This window comes from Argentina silus (assembly GCF_951799395.1).
Source record: "Argentina silus genome assembly, chromosome: 15".
NCBI lineage: Eukaryota > Metazoa > Chordata > Actinopteri > Argentiniformes > Argentinidae > Argentina > Argentina silus.
Window position 1 is genome coordinate 18,057,718 of NC_139669.1, and position 19,711 is coordinate 18,077,428.

The 19,711-nt window shown below is 41.8% G+C and overlaps 2 protein-coding genes across 2 annotated transcripts; both read right to left on the reverse strand.

Moving 5' to 3' along the window:
• Positions 1 to 1,578: 1,578 nt before the first annotated feature.
• Positions 1,579 to 9,791, reverse strand: LOC310816218 (protocadherin alpha-C2). Its single transcript, XM_083686280.1, has 2 exons — positions 7,488 to 9,791; positions 1,579 to 3,606 (listed from the first exon to the last, which is right to left on the reverse strand). Exons 1-2 carry the CDS (start codon positions 9,774 to 9,776, stop codon positions 3,574 to 3,576), a joined length of 2,322 nt encoding a protein of 773 aa, XP_083542406.1. The 5' UTR covers positions 9,777 to 9,791; the 3' UTR covers positions 1,579 to 3,573.
• A 3,210-nt stretch (positions 9,792 to 13,001) lies between these two features.
• LOC310816104 (protocadherin beta-16-like) lies at positions 13,002 to 19,543 on the reverse strand (the record flags this gene model as incomplete). Its single annotated transcript, XM_083686110.1, has 3 exons — positions 17,168 to 19,543; positions 14,084 to 15,154; positions 13,002 to 13,010 (listed from the first exon to the last, which is right to left on the reverse strand). Exons 1-3 carry the CDS (start codon positions 19,454 to 19,456, stop codon positions 13,002 to 13,004), a joined length of 3,369 nt encoding a protein of 1,122 aa, XP_083542236.1. The 5' UTR covers positions 19,457 to 19,543.
• Positions 19,544 to 19,711: the final 168 nt, after the last annotated feature.

Here is a 19,711-nt window from a genome sequence, read left to right on the forward strand (position 1 = left end):
ACTAACACAGAGCAATGAGTTTGATTTCCATCAAAGAGCTGCATACAGTAAAAATCACAATGAAAATAGTAATTCTCATATCATGTCATTGTATAACAAAACAACACAAGAGCACAAGCTATTGTAAAGGGGTTCAGTCTAATACAATTCAGCTTGCACTACCCTCCTTCAAAACAAGCTGTTTTGAATATCACTTCCATCATGATCTGTACCTCAACCCTGGACCACTCATCTTAACATACCATTTGAAGCTGCAGGTCACGACTGTGGCAGAATAATGCAATTAATACATCACAAGATCACAAATGTACGCCTCTAATGTACAGTATACCTCTAATCGTCATTCTGTAGAGCAGTAGACACAGGTTACAAGTAGGCTACCTTTTGGTTAGTTTGTTTGTTTTTATCATATGTAGAACAGCAACTACAACACACATAGACGCTAACAGCTTGAACACAAACGGTGCAATTAGCTTTACCAAAGGCGGGCCCCAGATGTGAACCTTTAATTAAGACTGAAGCTGAGGCTATGAGCCCATGACTAGACTGAGCAGATTGGCTAGCAAGCGATGCTAACTGCTAAGAGTTATTAGCTCAACAGAATCAAGGTCATACTCTTAGTCATCATCCTGTCTGCTGCAAAACTGCAGTGTTGGCAAAAAAACAGACACACACAAACAAACACACACACACACACACACACACACACACACACACACACACACACATCTTCTCTACAATTGGGGGGTACTAAGGATGACTTATAGGAAACAGGCCTGTCTTGTCTGAGAAAAAAAAAAGTCAAGATAAAAATAGCAGTGGCAGTTCTGATCCTCATAGGCTGTTTCTTGTGACTTTGATAATTGGGTGTTTCATAAGCAGTGTGTGTGACTGACCTACATAAAGATAGACCTCAGTCAGTATCTATCATTGCACTGATGATCTAAGTAAAGCAGTCTGTCGTTCTGTCTAGAACATACCATCAAGAAGACATCTTACCCTGTATGTGTTGACGTTATCCTTTACAGGACCCATCGTTATGGTTTCTAGCACGGTGCTACCGGAATATGTCAGACTGATCCATCGCCATAACCTCAACTAATCCATGTTCGGGCCACAGTTGTCAGACAGCTAGCGAGCAAATTATGCAGTCAAAAATGAATACGATTTCACTCGTGATGAGTTGAGCTAACTTCCGTCTTAGAAATAAAAATGCATCGTGCAGCACCGAAATGCACGACGCACGTGCTTACCTTTGCAGCCGACGTCCCGTCGTTCCTCACCTTTGCTGTACTTATTATTCAGCCCATCAATGAAGAGTGTTGCTAATAACACGCAGTCTGGACTTAATAAACTTGCAGACAACTTTCGCTTCATAAGATCTTGCAAGCACATTAGCCTCCACTACTGTCTGATTAACTTCCTCAAAAGGAGCCTAGCAAAACATTGTCAACCAACAGAGAGATGACCTCCTAACCAGTAGTTGTGACCTCAGCTGGAGCCTGCTGTGGAGCATGGGCCCGCCAGAAAGCTAAATGAACCGTTTATCCAGTAACTCACAAAGCAAAGAGATAGTTTGTAATAAATGTAATGGTTTTAGATATACTGTAACAGATCACCATGGCAATAGTACACAGTAGGACAAAATGAATGACTACATATTGCACCATCAATAGATAACTATACACAAAGCACTTTTATGCTTGCCTTGAACACAACTTAAAGCAGCAATAGTAGTTAGTAATACTATTACATTGATATTGTTTCCCTTTGTTAATCGGTCACATTTTATAGACCGATAAAAAACAAAAAAATAATGTAAACTTTAAAACATTACAACTTGGTCAGTGTATTTCATTGAACAATTCCAACATTTTTGTTTGTTTGTTCACTTGGATAATAAAGCATTGGCATCAAACACATCAAACATGTCAATATATACTGGTAAAGGACACTCTTTTAACAGATTCATTTAACTGATAAAAACACACCATATCTTCTCTTAATGATTTTACAGCAAATCTAAAAGGCTGTGAAATAACATATTACATTTAGTCTAATGTAAAATATATGTGGACTAAGTATTTGGATTTTAATTGTCTTCTTAGATAATCCCCAAAAAATCTTAGATAATCCAAAACTTGAAAATTAGAGACAGGGATAGTTTGACATACAGAACCAAATACATTGTCACATAAGTAAGCGAGGAGAATTTTCTATGTGCACACATTTCTCAACCCGGACCAAAAGACCCACTGTGTTTTGACGGTTTTCATTTCAACCACTTATGCCAGTTATGTTTAGTAAGGACAAGCAACTGAAGCCTCTTGACTATACGCTTTAAATCCTCATAGATGAACATCAGAGGTGTGTCCAAATGACCTAAACATTCATGCAGCAGCCTTCACAGATCTGGGTTGAGGAATCCCATTCCACCCTGTAAAAGATGCTGGTAGGACATGTGGGGTTAGAGGTGATGTCATAATGCAAGTTCATTTCCTCAGAGCGTAGGCCAATGGCTATGACCTCCGACCCCTTCTCAAGATACGCAGTCTCTGTGGCGTCATAAGGTGGCGCTCTCAGGGCTTCTATTCTAACCCAGTCTTTAGTGTGATATTCCCATTCCTGCATCTTTCGACCATCTTGAATCTCTGTTATGGATACTAACAACGATAGGATGATTGAAGAGTGAGGCCTTGGTAGACACTGTGGATCACTCAGGTCCTGGATCTAACATTACCAACAAAGCACTCAGATGGACATCTCCATGCAAATGAACAAAAAGGCAGCTACCGTATATACACTGATAAAGAAGGCCTCACTCTTTTTTTGTTTGATATTGATGGATGAAAATTACTCTAAACATGTCTCTCTCACACACATAAGCACAAGGTATTTGTACACTACAGAAAACTACACTACTAGGCTAACTACATCACACAACACTGATTCCCTTTTGTCCTATACTCCCTAATATCTGTTGTTTTTGTTCTTTTTAATGTCGCTGCATGTTTGTTTGATTATACATTTCCACACCCATGCTCTGACAGAGCGAGACGAAATACAGAGGAAAAAAAAACATCATATCCAAGTTTTTCCTTTTTAGAGATGGGTTACAGTCTTTGAAGGTAATTCCACATTCCAATGTCCGTCTCCTTAAGTTCATGTTGTGGACTGTTTTGAACTCCTCTGTGTGTCCGGAAGTAGTGTTTCTTGTGCCGTCTGTTTCTCTAGTGTCTCTTCTCTCAACTGGGAACATGTGGAGCCCACAGTGGCGGGCCATAGCCATGCAGAATCATGCGTGTTGAAGGGACAGACATGTTGCGCTGATTGGGTTAGCGTGTGCTTAGAGATTAGGGTGAGGCCAGGGTCAGGAAGTCACCATAGTGTCCTTATGGTCCATGGGTTGACAGTAACTTAGGGGGGGGGGGGGGGGGTGGAGGAAAGGGTATGCAGGTGTTGAGGGTCAGTGGAGGGTGTTTGGGGAAGGGGGCGAGGGAAGGAGGTGTTCCTTTCATCACTTTGCTGGGGGTTCCTCTGGACGTCCCTCCAGTGGACAGGTGGGGAGGGGCCTTACGAGGAACTGCTGCTGGTCGTGGTGGATTCCTGCCAATAAGAGGAGAGAATTAGACAAAGGTGGGTGATTGGCCAGACTCTGACATGTCTCATGCAGCCGAGGTCTGTCACTCAGATAGGTGCTTCAGGCAAAAGGACAGAGAGGGCAGGGGACGGAACGTGAATATATAGTGGAGGGGTGGTGAGGCTATCAATGAATGCCATGCTCCAGGACTACGTGAAGGAGGGTGGTTGCTAAGTAACTGGGTGATTAGTTTCACTTTGCGTCCCCCTGCACGAAGAATTAGATCACAAATCACACTGCAGTATACAGGAATTCGCAAGAGTCATCATGTGATCTCGTCTAACAATCAGTCAAACAATCAATCACACGAAAACAGCACAGTCTAATCTAACACACAAACAATCTGAAATACAATAAGTGCCTAATCTGCATTAGTGATGGGACTAAAGGAGATGAACACAGATTAATATCACATGCACAGGACAGTGTAAGAGCATATTGGCTCTGAGATGCAGGAGAACAGATCTGTTGTACAATTTCTGTCTTGTCCCATCCAAAACCAAAGCAGATTATGAGGTGTGTGTGTGTGTGTGTGTGTGTGTGTGTGTGTGTGTGTGTGTGTGTGTGTGTGTGCCCAGCCTAGGGGGGAGGGAGGTATATACTGTTCTGTGGCCCCTAGGCCAAGTATACAGGGCAGGGGGACATGAGTGTGCCCAGACAAAAGGCAATCATAGGGGAAAAGGGCACATCTTAATCCCCCTCCTAATCTGGATTACCATTTAAATCGGGCCTCTGTCAAACAGGCCACAGATTAATATCACCAGCAGCATTATTATTATTACTCTCTCTGATGTCCCGTAAGGTCAAGCAATAACTCTCACGATAGGAAAGCATCCACCAGGCATTGTTTTGGCAGGGCAGAAAGACTGGAAGAAGGTCTAGGGAAATAGGACACCACCACTGACACATCAGCATTATAACAGCAATATGAAGCATATTGATTATGTGGTTAGAGCTGAGGGATAGGGCCACGAAGGAGGGACTGGGGCCTTGAGGGAGAGTCTGTAACATGGGTGGATGTGGCTTATATAAAAGGCGAAGGATTTGTCAAATGGGCCAAAAAGGATAATAGGTGATTGGACAGGGGGTGTGTGTGTGTATTGAAAACGTGACATTTGTCGTCAAAATCATAACTCCTTCTCCAAGAGGAAAAACAGGACATAAGAAGAACTCCACGAAAAAGAAAACAAAAACACACAAAAACAGAAACAGCTATTTGTGTATTGAAAAAAGGGTCCAGGGCGGGGGAGTGAGACTCCTGCATACCTCCAGCTGCAGAGCGGACTTCTCTCATTTAGGATACTTTAGAACAGAGAGAAAAGAAACAAGCATTTCAATGGTCAAGTCAGTGCAAACACAAAGAGAAATGATATGCATGGGTGTCCTATGGCTTTACTCTACTTTTCTAGTTCATCATTTGTTTATTTCATTTTGAGTCAGAATCAGGAGACTTTGGTTATGATAACTCTATGCCATATAAAATATGCTCAAAAAATCATATATTTTTAACTCAAATACATTTTACAGCCAAACAAATGTATAACAGGCAAAAACCAGCATGGCAGAAAAACTGCATGTCAGCCTGAAAAGAGAAAGATTTGGTTAGTAAACTGACAGCACAGAATTAAGCAATCCACACAAACACACACACACAAGCATGCACGCACGCACACACACACACACACACACACTTCACTTATTCTGCACATACTTACCTTTTTAAAAGAACCATCCATAAAAACAAATTAGTTCAACATAAGCCTGGGTGCATTATTAAAGTGTTATAACACGACATGAAATCAAAGCCTATCATCATTTAATGCAGAGATTGCTGAAATTGAGAGAGACAGACAGAGAGAGCGAGAGAGAGAGAGAGAGAGTACAGCCAAAACCAGCTCAACACACCCACCCTGACCTCTCTCTCTTACTGCAGACCTTCCCCTGCTCTCCTGTCCCTCCTGAGTGACGTAACGCATGGAGAGCAAACCTCTGCAGCACAGACAGAGGAGAGGCCGCATTCACACGCTCTACAGCACAGTGAGGCCTGCAGCATGCTAGACAGGACCTCACTGTTTGAGAAAGAAGGGTTGGTGTATTTTGCTGTATTTTGCTGTGGTTGGAAACATTTGATGAAATGGATCTCAAGAAGCATGTACCTTTGAAATAAAAGCATATCAATGATGAGAAGACCTTAAGCTTTAAATAACCATACATTGTCTTAAATTAATTTATATTTTGGCCTATAATAGCTCTGTAAAATGCCCTGGCAGGCTGTACGAGACATGCATCACATTGATGTGATGGAGAAATACCGTGCCAGGTAATCTCCATCACTATGTGTTAATGGAACTCCAAAAGGTCATGCAGGCTCAGTCACTGTTTTGGAATGTAGGCCACAGGACGCAAGCTGCGCAGTGACACGCCGCTCAACCTGTCACTTAATTAGGGAGGGATTCGGCAGCTGTTGACTGAGGTGCTTAAAGGACATAATATGAATAAATCACAGGCGAGTGCCTTTCAGTGGGAAAGGGTTAGCGTCACGAGGATTAGCTGGTCATGCAGACGGTGACCTGTTTCAGACTGGTAATGTGGTGGAAAGGCTGGAGACATCACACCTGCCCTCTCTAAACCTGACTTGTATATCAACAGCATTAAAAGGCAGGGAAAATATGAATGCCTTAATAGGTTCAAAGTAAGTAGCTCACTTAATGCGGCATTGTTGTGTGAACAGGAGTTGGCAGGAGTTTACGATGACATTGTGAATAGGATGTTACATGTTTACCATGTACAGTAAACTGCAGGGCTGCTTGTAATTAACCATATGTTTTCATATGCAGTTATCATTGATTCCTCTCAGAACCACAAAAAATACCCTGCAGTGGTTACTGTGGTCACATTGTTTGATACCATGGTAACTATGTTACCACCTGGGTTCCATACAGGGTTATTACAGTGTAATGTTCCTAATACCATATAACATTACTCTGATTGTGAATAAAAGCCCAAACATGACATTCCTGTCAAATATTTGTTTATTTAGTTTATCTGAACATGTGCACATTTAACTATCATATAATACATCCCCTGTGACACTTGGGAAGCCATCAACATCATGGCATGAAAGTTGGAAAGACGCTTTAAAAACAGAGAGGTGCTATTAATAACAACTACGACATCTACAATAAACATGTTATCACTTTAGTGAATATTTGGTTCTTTCATTAACTACGGAAACTCATAAACAATCAGTCAAAGTTCACATAGCTTTGTTTGTTTTCGATGCGCATGTGTTGTCATAACCAGAAATATAGGACCATGAGCAAATGGAAGTTTAAGAGAACTGTATTATTAATAATATATATTATATTATTATTATTATTAGTAGTAGTAGTAGTAGTAGTAGTAGTAGTAGTAGTAGTATGTAGTATTATTTTAAGGCTATTGTTATCCCATCCCATTTGAAACAATTAGCTTCTCTGTTCAGGTATTTTATATTTTATTTGTGATGCTTTCTTGGAAAAATGAGGAATAGAAGTGTATTACATATTTATGAATGTTTACCTCTGGTAAACATTGCATCCAGGCATGAGAATACTTCCAGTGAACACTGAACACTGTACAGTAGAGCCATAGGGATACATTGTTTCTTTCATCACAGAAGGCATAACAAGTGACCTCTGAGTGTATAGACACACTCAGACAGGTAGTAAGATACCTAGTTTAGGTACAGACCAAGCATGAGCATGGTTCAGGGCCGAACAACTCCCACCGATTGGGAAGTTGTTGTTTAGGTCACAGTTTGACCTCCTTCAGTTTGTTCAGGAATTGAGATGCTGGCCATTCTTACCTGCAGAGTAGATGCCGCTGAGTCGCTGGTCTCTGTCAGTCCCGTGCTCCTTGGTATACTAGACACGATGTATCTGGAGCCCTTTGGTGCAGGCTGTCTGACCACCAGCTTTCCTTTCCTCGTCTCCGCTAGAAACAGACTGTACCAGTAGGCATCGTTGGAGACCAGGGTGGAATCTGCGATGGTAGAGTTCCTCTCGCTGATCACGCTGTTCCTACAGACAGGAGCCGCTTTGCTGGGCTTCGGTTTCTGACACTTCAGGACGAAGGTGACCAATATGGTGATCAACAACAGAAACAACACCGAGCCCAGACCGATCACCAAATACAGGTTTAAGTCTGAGAAGATGTCATATTCGAGAGGCACTTCAGTCATGTCAGAGTAGGCTTTAACAGCAGTCTCCACTGTTGACAGCTTGATGGTAACTGTAGCAGAGAGAGAAGGATCCCCGTTGTCCTTGGCGATGACAACCATCCGTTGGTAACGGGGATCTCTGTAACTGAACATTCTCATAGTTTTGATCTCTCCATTGTATTGGTCCAGACTGAATAACGTGGCGTCAGTAACCTGTAGAAACTGGTATGTAATCCGAGAGTTCTGTACCGAGTCCGTGTCTATGGCTATCACCTTGGCCACCAGGGATCCTTTATCGGTGGATCTGGGGATCTTTTCCTCCACCACGGAGCCGTGCGCGCGCCATGGAGAGACTATGAGCGGGCTGTTGTCGTTCTGGTCCACAATAATGACGTGGACAGTCACGTTACTGCTGAGAGGAGGAACACCAGAGTCTCTGGCCTCAATGTGGAAAAGGAACTCCTTCTCTATCTCATAGTCAAACGTCTTTAGCGCGTAAAGATTACCGTTCTCCGGATTGATGGAGAACAGCATCGACATGGAGGTGTTCACTATCTCCTTCTCTATGATGAAATAAACTAGATACTGGTTTTCATGGAGGTCTGGATCAAACGCAGTGAGGGAACTTAGCAAGGCCCCAGGCGCGTTATTCTCCATAACAGGTATAGTATAGAACGTCTGGGGGAACTGTGGAACGTTGTCGTTAACGTCCAGTAGTTCTAAAGTCATAGTTTCATTGTCAGATAGCGGAGGGGAACCCCTGTCTGTCACAGTAAAAGTGATGTCATATTCTGGGACCTTTTCGCGGTCCAAAGGTTTTGAAATGACCAACTCATAATAATTATCAGAAGACTCTCTCAGCGTGAAAGGTAATTTATCAGGAATATGTACATCAACTATCCCATTTTCACCTGAATCTTTATCGCTGACACTAAGCACAGCTATCACCGTGTCTACTGCTACATTCTCTTTGATTGGGCTCTGGAATGATTTTATAGATAATTCTGGGTGGTTATCATTCATATCTGTTACTAATATTGTTAATTTACATTGTCCAGATAAGGAATTTGCTCCCTTGTCTGTTGCTATAACCTCCATGTCATAAATCCTGAAGTCTTCATAATTGATCATTTCTTTGACTCTGATTTCACCATTATTAGGATTTAAACTGAACGTCTCTTGCGTCTTTTCTGATGTGTACAAACTAAACGAGTAGTCTATGTCCGAATTTGACCCTTCATCCAAGTCGGTGGCGTTTAATGTAACCACTAGACTTCCAATTGGAGAGTTTTCTACTATATCTATGTTGTAGTTTTCTCTGTCAAATTGAGGGGCGTTGTCATTAGTATCCAGCACACGAACAATAATGCTGGCCGTACCGGAGCGCGTTGGGACTCCGCCATCTACAGCGGTGAGTATTAGATTATGAACAGAGTGCTCTTCTCGGTCTAAAGCCTTTTTAAGAATCAAATCAGCAAACTTTGACCCGTCTCTTCCTGTCTGAACTTCAATACTGAAATGTTCACTTTCACTCAGATAGTATGTTTTAACCGAGTTCGTTCCGACATCTGGGTCAACTGCATTGTTTAAGGAGAATCTCTCGTCAATAGGAGTGGACTCTGATATATCCAAGTGCATTGTGTCCCTCCTAAAATGTGGCGCATTATCATTGATATCCATGATTTCTAATTCGATGTTAAACATTCGAATTGGGTTCTCGATTGTAGCATCCAATTTCAGAAAGCAAGCTGTCTTCGTGGCGCAGATATATTCTCGGTCTATCTTTTCGACGACATATAGTTCTCCCGTTTCTTTATTGATGTCTAAATACTTTTTGTTGGCGATAATATCCAAACGCATTTTCCGTCTACTCAGTGTCTTCAAGTCTAGTCCCAAATCGGCAGCTAAATTAGCGACAACTGAGCCCTCTTCCATTTCCTCGGGAATGGAATAGTGAGTAACGCCAGATGCTGTGTTCAGGGCGGCAGAGAGAAGAAGAAAAACCGAGACGTACCTCCTCCTCCATGGTGGAACGATGCGATGACCCTTCATTGTTTGATTGTTTTCCTGTGTGCCTAATGCAGCTCGGGAAAACCGGACGTTTTTGCTTATGATAAGAGGACAACGAGTCGACCCTTTCGGTTGTAATGTGTGTCCTTTAACCAAGCGGTAGATTCAAGACTGGGAGGTGTCTACGTAATACATATCTTGCCTGTAACTGTCATGGCGACGATTGCATCACAAGAGTGCGTTTTCTTGGCGAGCAGCGACGCTTTGCGCATTTTTCTCTAAATCCATCTCGAAACGGAGTGGATCAAGAGTCAGCACATACTCTGAAATTGTCAACACCAGTGAAATTATTGAAGAAATGTGAGAATTAGTAGCAGTTGGATTGTTTGTTACACAGAAGTCTAAAATATAAGCTTTAGAATTACCACAATTTGTACAGTCTGAGAATGCAGCGCAAATACCACAATACAAGAAGGATCAATTTAGACCAAATAATGCATATGCCCGCAGAGGGAGATTCAATTTTAATGGTAGAGGAGGAAGAAGGATATTCAGGAGAGACGTAGATGCTTGTAATTATTGCAACAGAAAAGGACACTGGTTCCGGAAATGATAACGCAACACGAGAAAGGACAAATGCCCAAGCGATGATGTCACCACAGCCCCCACCACCGACAAAACCGCCCCTTCCAGAAGGACAAAGTCCTATGAATTTATTATGGAAATGACGTTCTCAACCCATGGACATGAAAGAGATCAAATGTATCACCAATGCTCCAAAATTTCACATTTCAGATAAACCATCAGAGATGCCACAATTAAGTTTATGTGTATCTGGGAAGAGAATACAATTTTTAGTTGACACGGGAGCGACTCTTTCTTGTCTAAGGCAAAAAGATCTAAAATGTCCTTTGAGTTATCAAAACATCCAATCTATCGGAATTAGTGGAATTCTACAAACTGCATCAGCATCTAACCTTGCCGCCAGGTATGAAGAGCGACATAAGAGTTGTATTATCTGGTCGTATGGTTTAGAACCAACACATTTTAAAGGATTTACAAAATACTTTGAAACCACACATTTTACAGATGAGGAAAGGGAAATATTTGTGTGTCCTCCATGCGTATTGAATGAAGTTCCATCAACACTGCGGGCCCTCCATGCGAATCATGTGGGCTTATTGAATGTGCCACCATATGAGGCCAAAATGAATCCAAACAAATATCCAGTCTACATTAAACACTATCCATTATCAAAGAAGACGGAATTAGACCAGTTATTGAAAGTTTATTACAACAAGGTGTTATCGTCAAAAGGATGTCACCAGATAAGTCCTATCCTAAAACCTGAAACGAATAAATATCGATTTACACAGGATTTGAGGAAGATTAATGAAGCTCTACTTTGTACCTGACACTAATTCAATTTTGACAGCATTGCCTGCAGACTCTAAATGGTATACAATAGTTGAGACCAGTTTTTTACATCTCATTGTAAAGGGAATGGGCCTTGTTTACGAGCTGTTGCGGCTGCAGCAATAATGGTTGAAAAATCACAAACTATTGTCTTGGCACATCCCATGATATTACATACATCACATACGGTAAATATCATCTTGCAAAACATTACTACACAACACAAGGCAAGCCAGAGACGTAGTCATTATGAGCATATTTTGACAGGCACTCAAAACTTGACTATCTCTACTGTAACACACACCAACTGTGCACTACATTTAAAAACATTACTGCATGGGGTTGAACATGAACAAGATAGTGAGGAGATTACGCATGACTGCATGGAGGTAATTAACTCCACATCCAGCATGCGGCAGACTTACAACAGACTGCCTTGGAGGAAAATGACCTTATTTGATATTGTGATGCTTTCCTCTATGCAATGATAGAACTATACTCTCAGCGTATTCATTTGTTGATAATGAAGGAAGATGCATAGAGAAGTATAGATCACCAGTCTCATCTGTGCAAGCTGCTGAATTGATAGCATTAACTAGAACGTGTATCTATGCTAAGGATAAAGCATTGACTATTTACACGGATTCAAAATACGCTTTTTCAGTAGCACAGGATTTTAGTAAAATCTGGGAAAATCGAGGTTTTCTAACCACAGCAGGAAAACCAATTCAACATGCTGAATTAGTCAAAGGCTTACTAGAAGCAATGATGTTGCCATCTCATATTACTATAGTCAAATGTAAAGGACATTCAAGAATTGGTTCTGACCAATCGGAAATCATTTAGCAGACAAACATGCTCAAAATGCAGCATTGAATGCGTCCTTCCCACCATGGATGAGTGATAACACACTCATCGCAGTACAACAAACAGACATTCCTTTCACTGTCGATAATCTAAGAACTTTTCAAAATCAAGCAGAAGAGTCTGAAGTAACATTATGGGAAAAGAAAGGGTACAGCAAGAATGACTACGTTTTATGGAAATTCAGAGATGAATAAATGCTCTGCCAAAATTAGCTTATTATCCTCTTATTGCATATGTACATGGGGCTACACATGTGGGTTATGAAGGAGTGACGGAGTACATTTCAAAATTATTTACAATAGGTTTGGAAAAGCAAGTCAGAGGATTTATCAAAAGACGTTTAACTTGTGCGCAATGTAATCCAAACATTAACCCATCTAAGCGTCAAAACCCGAAGGACCGTTTCAACAGTTGCCAACTGATTTTACAAACATGCCAAAATGCAATGGTTACTCCTATCTTTTGGTAATTGTAGATAGATTTTCAAAGTGGACAGAAGCTTTTGCAACAAGAAAAGAAAATGCTCAGACAGTAGTGAAGTGTCTAATGGAACATGTAATTCCTCGTTTCAGAATTCCAGTGGGAATTGATTCAGACAATGGAACACCTTTTAATTCTAGGGTAACCAAACAATTAGCAGCAGCGGTAGGGATTAATTGGATATTTCACATTCCTTACAATCCACAGAGTTCAGGTCAAGTGGAAAGGATGAATAGAACTATAAAAGACCAACTAATGAAAGTGCACCAATCGAGACAAATGAATTGGATTGACGCATTACCATTAGTGCTCTTACCAATAAGAGCTATGCTTAATGCTTGCACAGGATTGGCTCGCCATGAGGTTTTAATGGCTAGACCTTTTCCTCTAGGTGCCCTGATGAAGGAGAAACCTGCTGTCGATTCAACACAATTACAGGAAATGCAACAAAACTATGTTCAACACTTGTTCTCTTTTGTTTCTAAATATTCTCACCAGGTGATAGAATCCCTCCCATCACATGGTGATAAAACCATACATAATTTTCAGCCAGGCAATTACATCCTGGTGCGCAGTTTAAAACCAGTGGTTCTACAAGGGGAACCACATTACGGACCTCCGACTCAGGTCCTTCTAACGACTCGCACCAGAGTCAAGGTCAGGAGTCAAAAAGAGGGTAACCTTTACTATATTATTGCATTAATCTTATAACTATTATCATTTATTCTTTCTTTTCTTTATTATACGAAAAAACAGGAGAAGCCTGTTGAATTGAGAGGTTTGGTCAGTGTATGATCCAGATGACTGAGAATTTAAACATCTCTTGATAATTATATTGAGAATCTGGTTGGATTCATTATAGACTTATATATGAGGACTATTTCTCAGCCATGTGGACTTGTTAGAATGTATTTTCCTGAGTGACCCTTGGAATGTGGTTTATCACAAGAGGTACCAGACCCTAAGATCTCTGTTGATAACATGTCAGACTCCAAGCCGAAGCGCCAAGCCTAACTGAGATGAGCCTTATGCCCTGGTTTTTTGTTTATTACCAACTATAAAATTGACTGCAAACTCTTTGTAGTTGCCACTTCCCTGCTGACCATTCTCTTGGACAGTAGTTTGGCGTCCCAAGTCGACTTGACGAATAAATTGTCTTTATTTAACTTTCGATTTGAGTATCCACCTTTTTCCACGCACCATTGGATCTTATTCTTCAATTTCAGAAACATCATCATTACACTGGTAAAAGCAGCTTTTGTCATAACAGTGATAGTAGGCCTCGGCCTAATAGCTAATCACAGCCGAGAAGAAATAGCCAAGTTTGATACGTGTTATTTTTCAGTAATCACTGTGAACTTTTGGGAACTCTATTTGTTTATCCGTGTTGTGCCATGTTATTACGCGCAAAGGTCCAGCTTATCAAGTCGATAGGAGTCTATTCGATCAGATGGAAAGAGTGTCCTTACCTGCAGAGTAGAGGCCGCTGAGTCGCTGGTCTCTGTCAGTCCCGTGCTCCTTGGTATACTAGACACGATGTATCTGGAGCCCTTTGGTGCAGGCTGTCTGACCACCAGCTTTCCTTTCCTCGTCTCCGCTAGAAACAGACTGTACCAGTAGGCATCGTTGGAGACCAGGGTGGAATCTGCGATGGTAGAGTTCCTCTCGCTGATCACGCTGTTCCTACAGACAGGAGCCGCTTTGCTGGGCTTCGGTTTCTGACACTTCAGCACGATGGTGACCAATATGGTGATCAACAACAGAAACAACACCGAGCTCAGACCGATCACCAAATACAGGTTTAAGTCTGAGAAGATGTCATATTCGATAGGCACTTCAGTCATGTCAGAGTAGGCTTTAACAGCAGTCTCCACTGTTGACAGCTTGATGGTAACTGTAGCAGAGAGAGAAGGATCCCCGTTGTCCTTGGCGATGACAACCATCCGTTGGTAACGGGGATCTCTGTAACTGAACATTCTCATAGTTTTGATCTCTCCGTTGTATTGGTCCAGACTGAATAACGTGGCGTCAGTAACCTGTAGAAACTGGTATGTAATCCGAGAGTTCTGTACCGAGTCCGTGTCTATGGCTATCACCTTGGCCACCAGGGATCCTTTATCGGTGGATCTGGGGATCTTTTCCTCCACCACAGAGCCGTGCGCGCGCCACGGAGAGACTATGAGCGGGCTGTTGTCGTTCTGGTCCACAATAATGATGTGGACAGTCACGTTACTGCTGAGAGGAGGAACACCAGAGTCTCTGGCCTCAATGTGGAAAAGGAACTCCTTCTCTATCTCATAGTCAAACGTCTTTAGCGCGTAAAGATTACCGTTCTCCGGATTGATGGAGAACAGCATCGACATGGAGGTGTTCACTATCTCCTTCTCTATGATGAAATAAACTAGATACTGGTTTTCATGAAGGTCTGGATCAAACGCAGTGAGGGAACTTAGCAAGGCCCCAGGCGCGTTATTCTCCATAACAGGTATAGTATAGAACGTCTGGGGGAACTGTGGAACGTTGTCGTTAACGTCCAGTAGTTCTAAAGTCATAGTTTCATTGTCAGATAGCGGAGGGGAACCTCTGTCTGTAACAGTAAATGTGATGTCATATTCTGGGACCTTCTCACGGTCCAATAGTTCTGAAACTATAAGCTCATAATTGTTTTCTGAGGACTCCCTCAGTGTGAAAGGTAATTTATTAGGAATATGAATATCAACTATGCCATTTTCTCCTGAATCTTTGTCACTGACACTAACCACAGCTATCACCGTGTTTATTGCTACATTCTCCTTGATTGGACTCTGGAATGATTTTATTGATATTTCTGGATGATTGTCATTCATATCTGCGACCAAAATAGTTAATTTACATTGTCCTGATAAGGAATTGGTCCCTTTATCCGTAGCTATAACCTCCATGTCATAAATCCTGAAATCTTCATAATTAATCATCTCTTTGACTGTGATTTCGCCGTTATTCGGGTTTAAGGTGAATGTTTCTTGCGTTTTTTCTGATGTATAAAGACTATATGAATATACTATCTCCGAATTAGTACCCTCATCTGAGTCGGTTGCATTCAATTTAACTACAAGGCTCCCTATTGGAGAGTTTTCCATTACATCTATAGTGTAGCTTTCTTTGTCAAACTTAGGGGCGTTGTCATTCATATCCAGCACGCGAACAATGATGCTGGCTGTACCGGAGCGCGTGGGGTTTCCGCCATCAACAGCCGTGAGTATTAGATCATGAACAGCCTGCTCCTCTCGGTCTAAAGCCTTTTTCAAAATCAAATCGGCAAATTTCGATCCGTCTCTTCCAGTCTGAATCTCTACATTGAAATGCTCACTGTCGCTTAAGTAATACGTCTTCACCGAGTTTGAACCGAAATCTGGGTCCACCGCATTGGTTAGAGAGAATCGTTCTCCTGCTGGTGTCGACTCAGATACATCCAAGTGCATTGTGTCTCTGCGAAACTGGGGCGGGTTGTCATTGATGTCCGTTATTTCCACTTCAATATTAAACAACCTTATTGGGTTTTCAATCGTAACATCCATTTTTAGGAAACATGATGGATTCTTACTGTTACATAACTGTTCTCTGTCAATCTTCTCTGCAATGATTAGCTCCCCCGTGTTTTTATTAATCTCCAGATACCTCTTATTGGCGATAACATCCAGTCGGATTTTACGTTTAGCTATGGTTTTCACATCCAGACCCAAATCAGTGACTAGATTGGCCACCACGGAGCCTTCCTCCATTTCTTCAGGAATAGAATAATGAGTAACGGCAGATGCGGTGTTCAGGGCGACGGAAAAAAGAAGAAAGACCGAGACGTACCTTCCAAATGGCTCTGCTCTGGTGTGCGACTCCATTTTTGGATTGATTTTCTCTGTGCGTAATTCAGAAACACGAAAACGTTAACATGGTGGGGGATGTATAGCCAGAAAAGGAGATGATAGTTTGACGCTGTGACGATGGTGAGAATTGCATATCCTCTAGCTCTGGATTCAGGACCTGGGAGCTGTCTAAACAAAAGAGGATCTGCCTCAGTGGAAAAATGTCACGGCGACTATGACATCACGTAAGAGTTCATTTTACGGGTAAGCAGCGACGCTTTGCGCATCTCACTAGTCATCACGTTTCTCGAAATATATTACAACTTTTTGCTAGAATTGTGATTATTTAATATGACTTACATACATCGCATGGAATTCAAGCCAGCTTTAAGAAGGAAATTGCATTCTAAGTATAATTTTATAGCAGCTACATTCGTTTCAGTCGTCGGCGAATTGATAACAATAAGCATGAGCGATGAGTTCGTGTTACAGGTCTTGTAAAAAAAAAAAAAAAAAAAAGTGACTTTTTATATCAATTTACAAATAAGGGATATATAAAAATACTGTATACTTCGATTGATGTCCCGGTTAACACATATTCATTGAGTTAACAGCTAACCATATTGCAACCTATTTTTACGCACGAAATCCAGCGCATGTCAAACGAATTTTGGCCTCGTTTGTTCTTATATCAGATGAACACTTATTTCTTACCTGCAGAGTAGAGGCTGCTGAGTCGCTGGTCTCTGTCAGTCCCGTGCTCCTTGGTATACTGGACACGATGTATCTGGAGCCCTTTGGTGCAGGCTGTCTGACCACCAGCTTTCCTTTCCTCGTCTCCGCTAGAAACAGACTGTACCAGTAGGCATCGTTGGAGACCAGGGTGGAATCTGCGATGGTAGAGTTCCTCTCGCTGATCACGCTGTTCCTACAGACAGGAGCCGCTTTGCTGGGCTTCGGTTTCTGACACTTCAGCACGATGGTGACCAATATGGTGATCATCAACAGAAACGACACCGAGCCCAGACCGATCATCAAATATAGGTTTAAGTCTGAGAAGATGTCATATTCTAGAGGCACTTCAGTCATGTCAGAGTAGGCTTTAACAGCAGTCTCCACTGTTGACAGCTTGATGGTAACTGTAGCAGAGAGAGAAGGATCCCCGTTGTCCTTGGCGATGACAACCAGCCGTTGGTAACGGGGATCTCTGTAACTGAACATTCTCATAGTTTTGATCTCTCCATTGTATTGGTCCAGACTGAATAACGTGGCGTCAGTAACCTGTAGAAACTGGTATGTAATCCGAGAGTTGTGTACCGAGTCTGTGTCTATGGCTATTACCTTGGCGACCAGGGATCCTTTATCGGTAGATCTGGGGATCTTTTCCTCCACCACGGAGCCGTGCGCGCGCCATGGAGAGACTATGAGCGGGCTGTTGTCGTTCTGGTCCACAATAATGATGTGGACAGTCACGTTACTGCTGAGAGGAGGAACACCAGAGTCTCTGGCCTCAATGTGGAAAAGGAACTCCTTCTCTATCTCATAGTCAAACGTCTTTAGCGCGTAAAGATTACCGTTCTCCGGATTGATGGAGAACAGCATCGACATGGAGGTGTTCACTATCTCCTTCTCTATGATGAAATAAACTAGATACTGGTTTTCATGGAGATCTGGATCAAACGCAGTGAGGGAACTTAGCAAGGCCCCAGGCGCGTTATTCTCCATAACAGGTATAGTATAGAACGTCTGGGGGAACTGTGGAACGTTGTCGTTAACGTCCAGTAGTTCTAAAGTCATAGTTTCATTGTCAGATAGCGGAGGGGAACCTCTGTCTGTAACGGTAAATGTGATGTCATATTCTGGGACCTTTTCGCGGTCCAAAGGTTCTGAAACTACTAACTCATAATAATTATCAGAAGACTCTCTCAGCGTGAAAGGTAATTTATCAGGAATATGAATATCGACCACGCCATTTTCACCTGAATCTTTATCGCTGACACTAACCACAGCTATCACCGTCTCTACTGCTACATTCTCCTTGATTGGACTTTGGAATGATTTTATAGATAATTCTGGGTGGTTATCATTCATATCTGTGACAAGAATGGTTAATTTACATTGTCCTGATAACGAATTGGCGCCCTTATCCGTTGCTATGACTTCCATATCATATATCCTAAAATCCTCATAATTTATCATTCCCTTTATCGTGATTTCACCGTTATCTGGGTTCAAGCTGAACGTGTCTTGGGTTTTCTCTGATGTATACAAACTATATGAGTATATTATATTCGAGTTAGTCCCATCGTCTAAGTCTGTTGCATTCAATTTAACCACAAGGCTTCCAATTGGGGAGTTTTCCATCACATCAATGGTGTAGCTATCCTTATCAAACTTGGGGGCGTTGTCATTCGTATCCAAAACGCGAACAATGATGTTTGCTGTACCGGAGCGCGCGGGGACTCCACCGTCAACAGCGGTGAGTATTAAATTATGAACAGCCTGTTTTTCTCGATCTAATGACTTTTTTAGAATTAGATCTGCAAATTTTGAACCGTCCCTTCCTGACTGAATCTCAATATCAAAATGCTCGCTCTCGCTTACATGATAGGTTTTCACCGAATTCGTGCTCACATCTGGGTCCACTGCGTTGCTAAGAGAGAAACGCTCTCCAACGGCGGTAGACTCGGATATATCTAAATTGATTATGTCCCTTCTAAACTGTGGTGCATTATCGTTGATATCCATTACCTCTAACTCAATGTTAAATATTCGAACTGGATTTTCTATTATAACTTCCATTTTTAAAAAACATGTGGTTTTAGAGGCACAGAGATATTCCCGGTCCATCTTTTCAACAATGTACAGCTCTCCCGTTTCTTTATTCACATCCAAGTATTTCTTATTGGCGATTATATCTAACCTAAGTTTCCGTTTACTCAAAGTCTTTAGGTCGATTCCCAAATCTGCTGCTAAATTGGCGACAATTGAGCCTTCTTCCATTTCCTCCGGAATAGAATAGTGGGTAACAGCAGACGCCGTTTTCAAGGCGGCAGAGAGAAGAAGAAAGAACCAGACGTACCTCCTCCATGACTGCACGCTGATCTGCGATTCCATTGTTTGAATTGTTGTTAACCCGACGCAACAAAGCACAATATCTAACGGAGATTGCCACTATGTTTGAAAATGCACGGAGGTCTTTTCGATGATGAATCAAGATGCTGGCTATTTATTAATCCATTGTAAACGATGGATTCA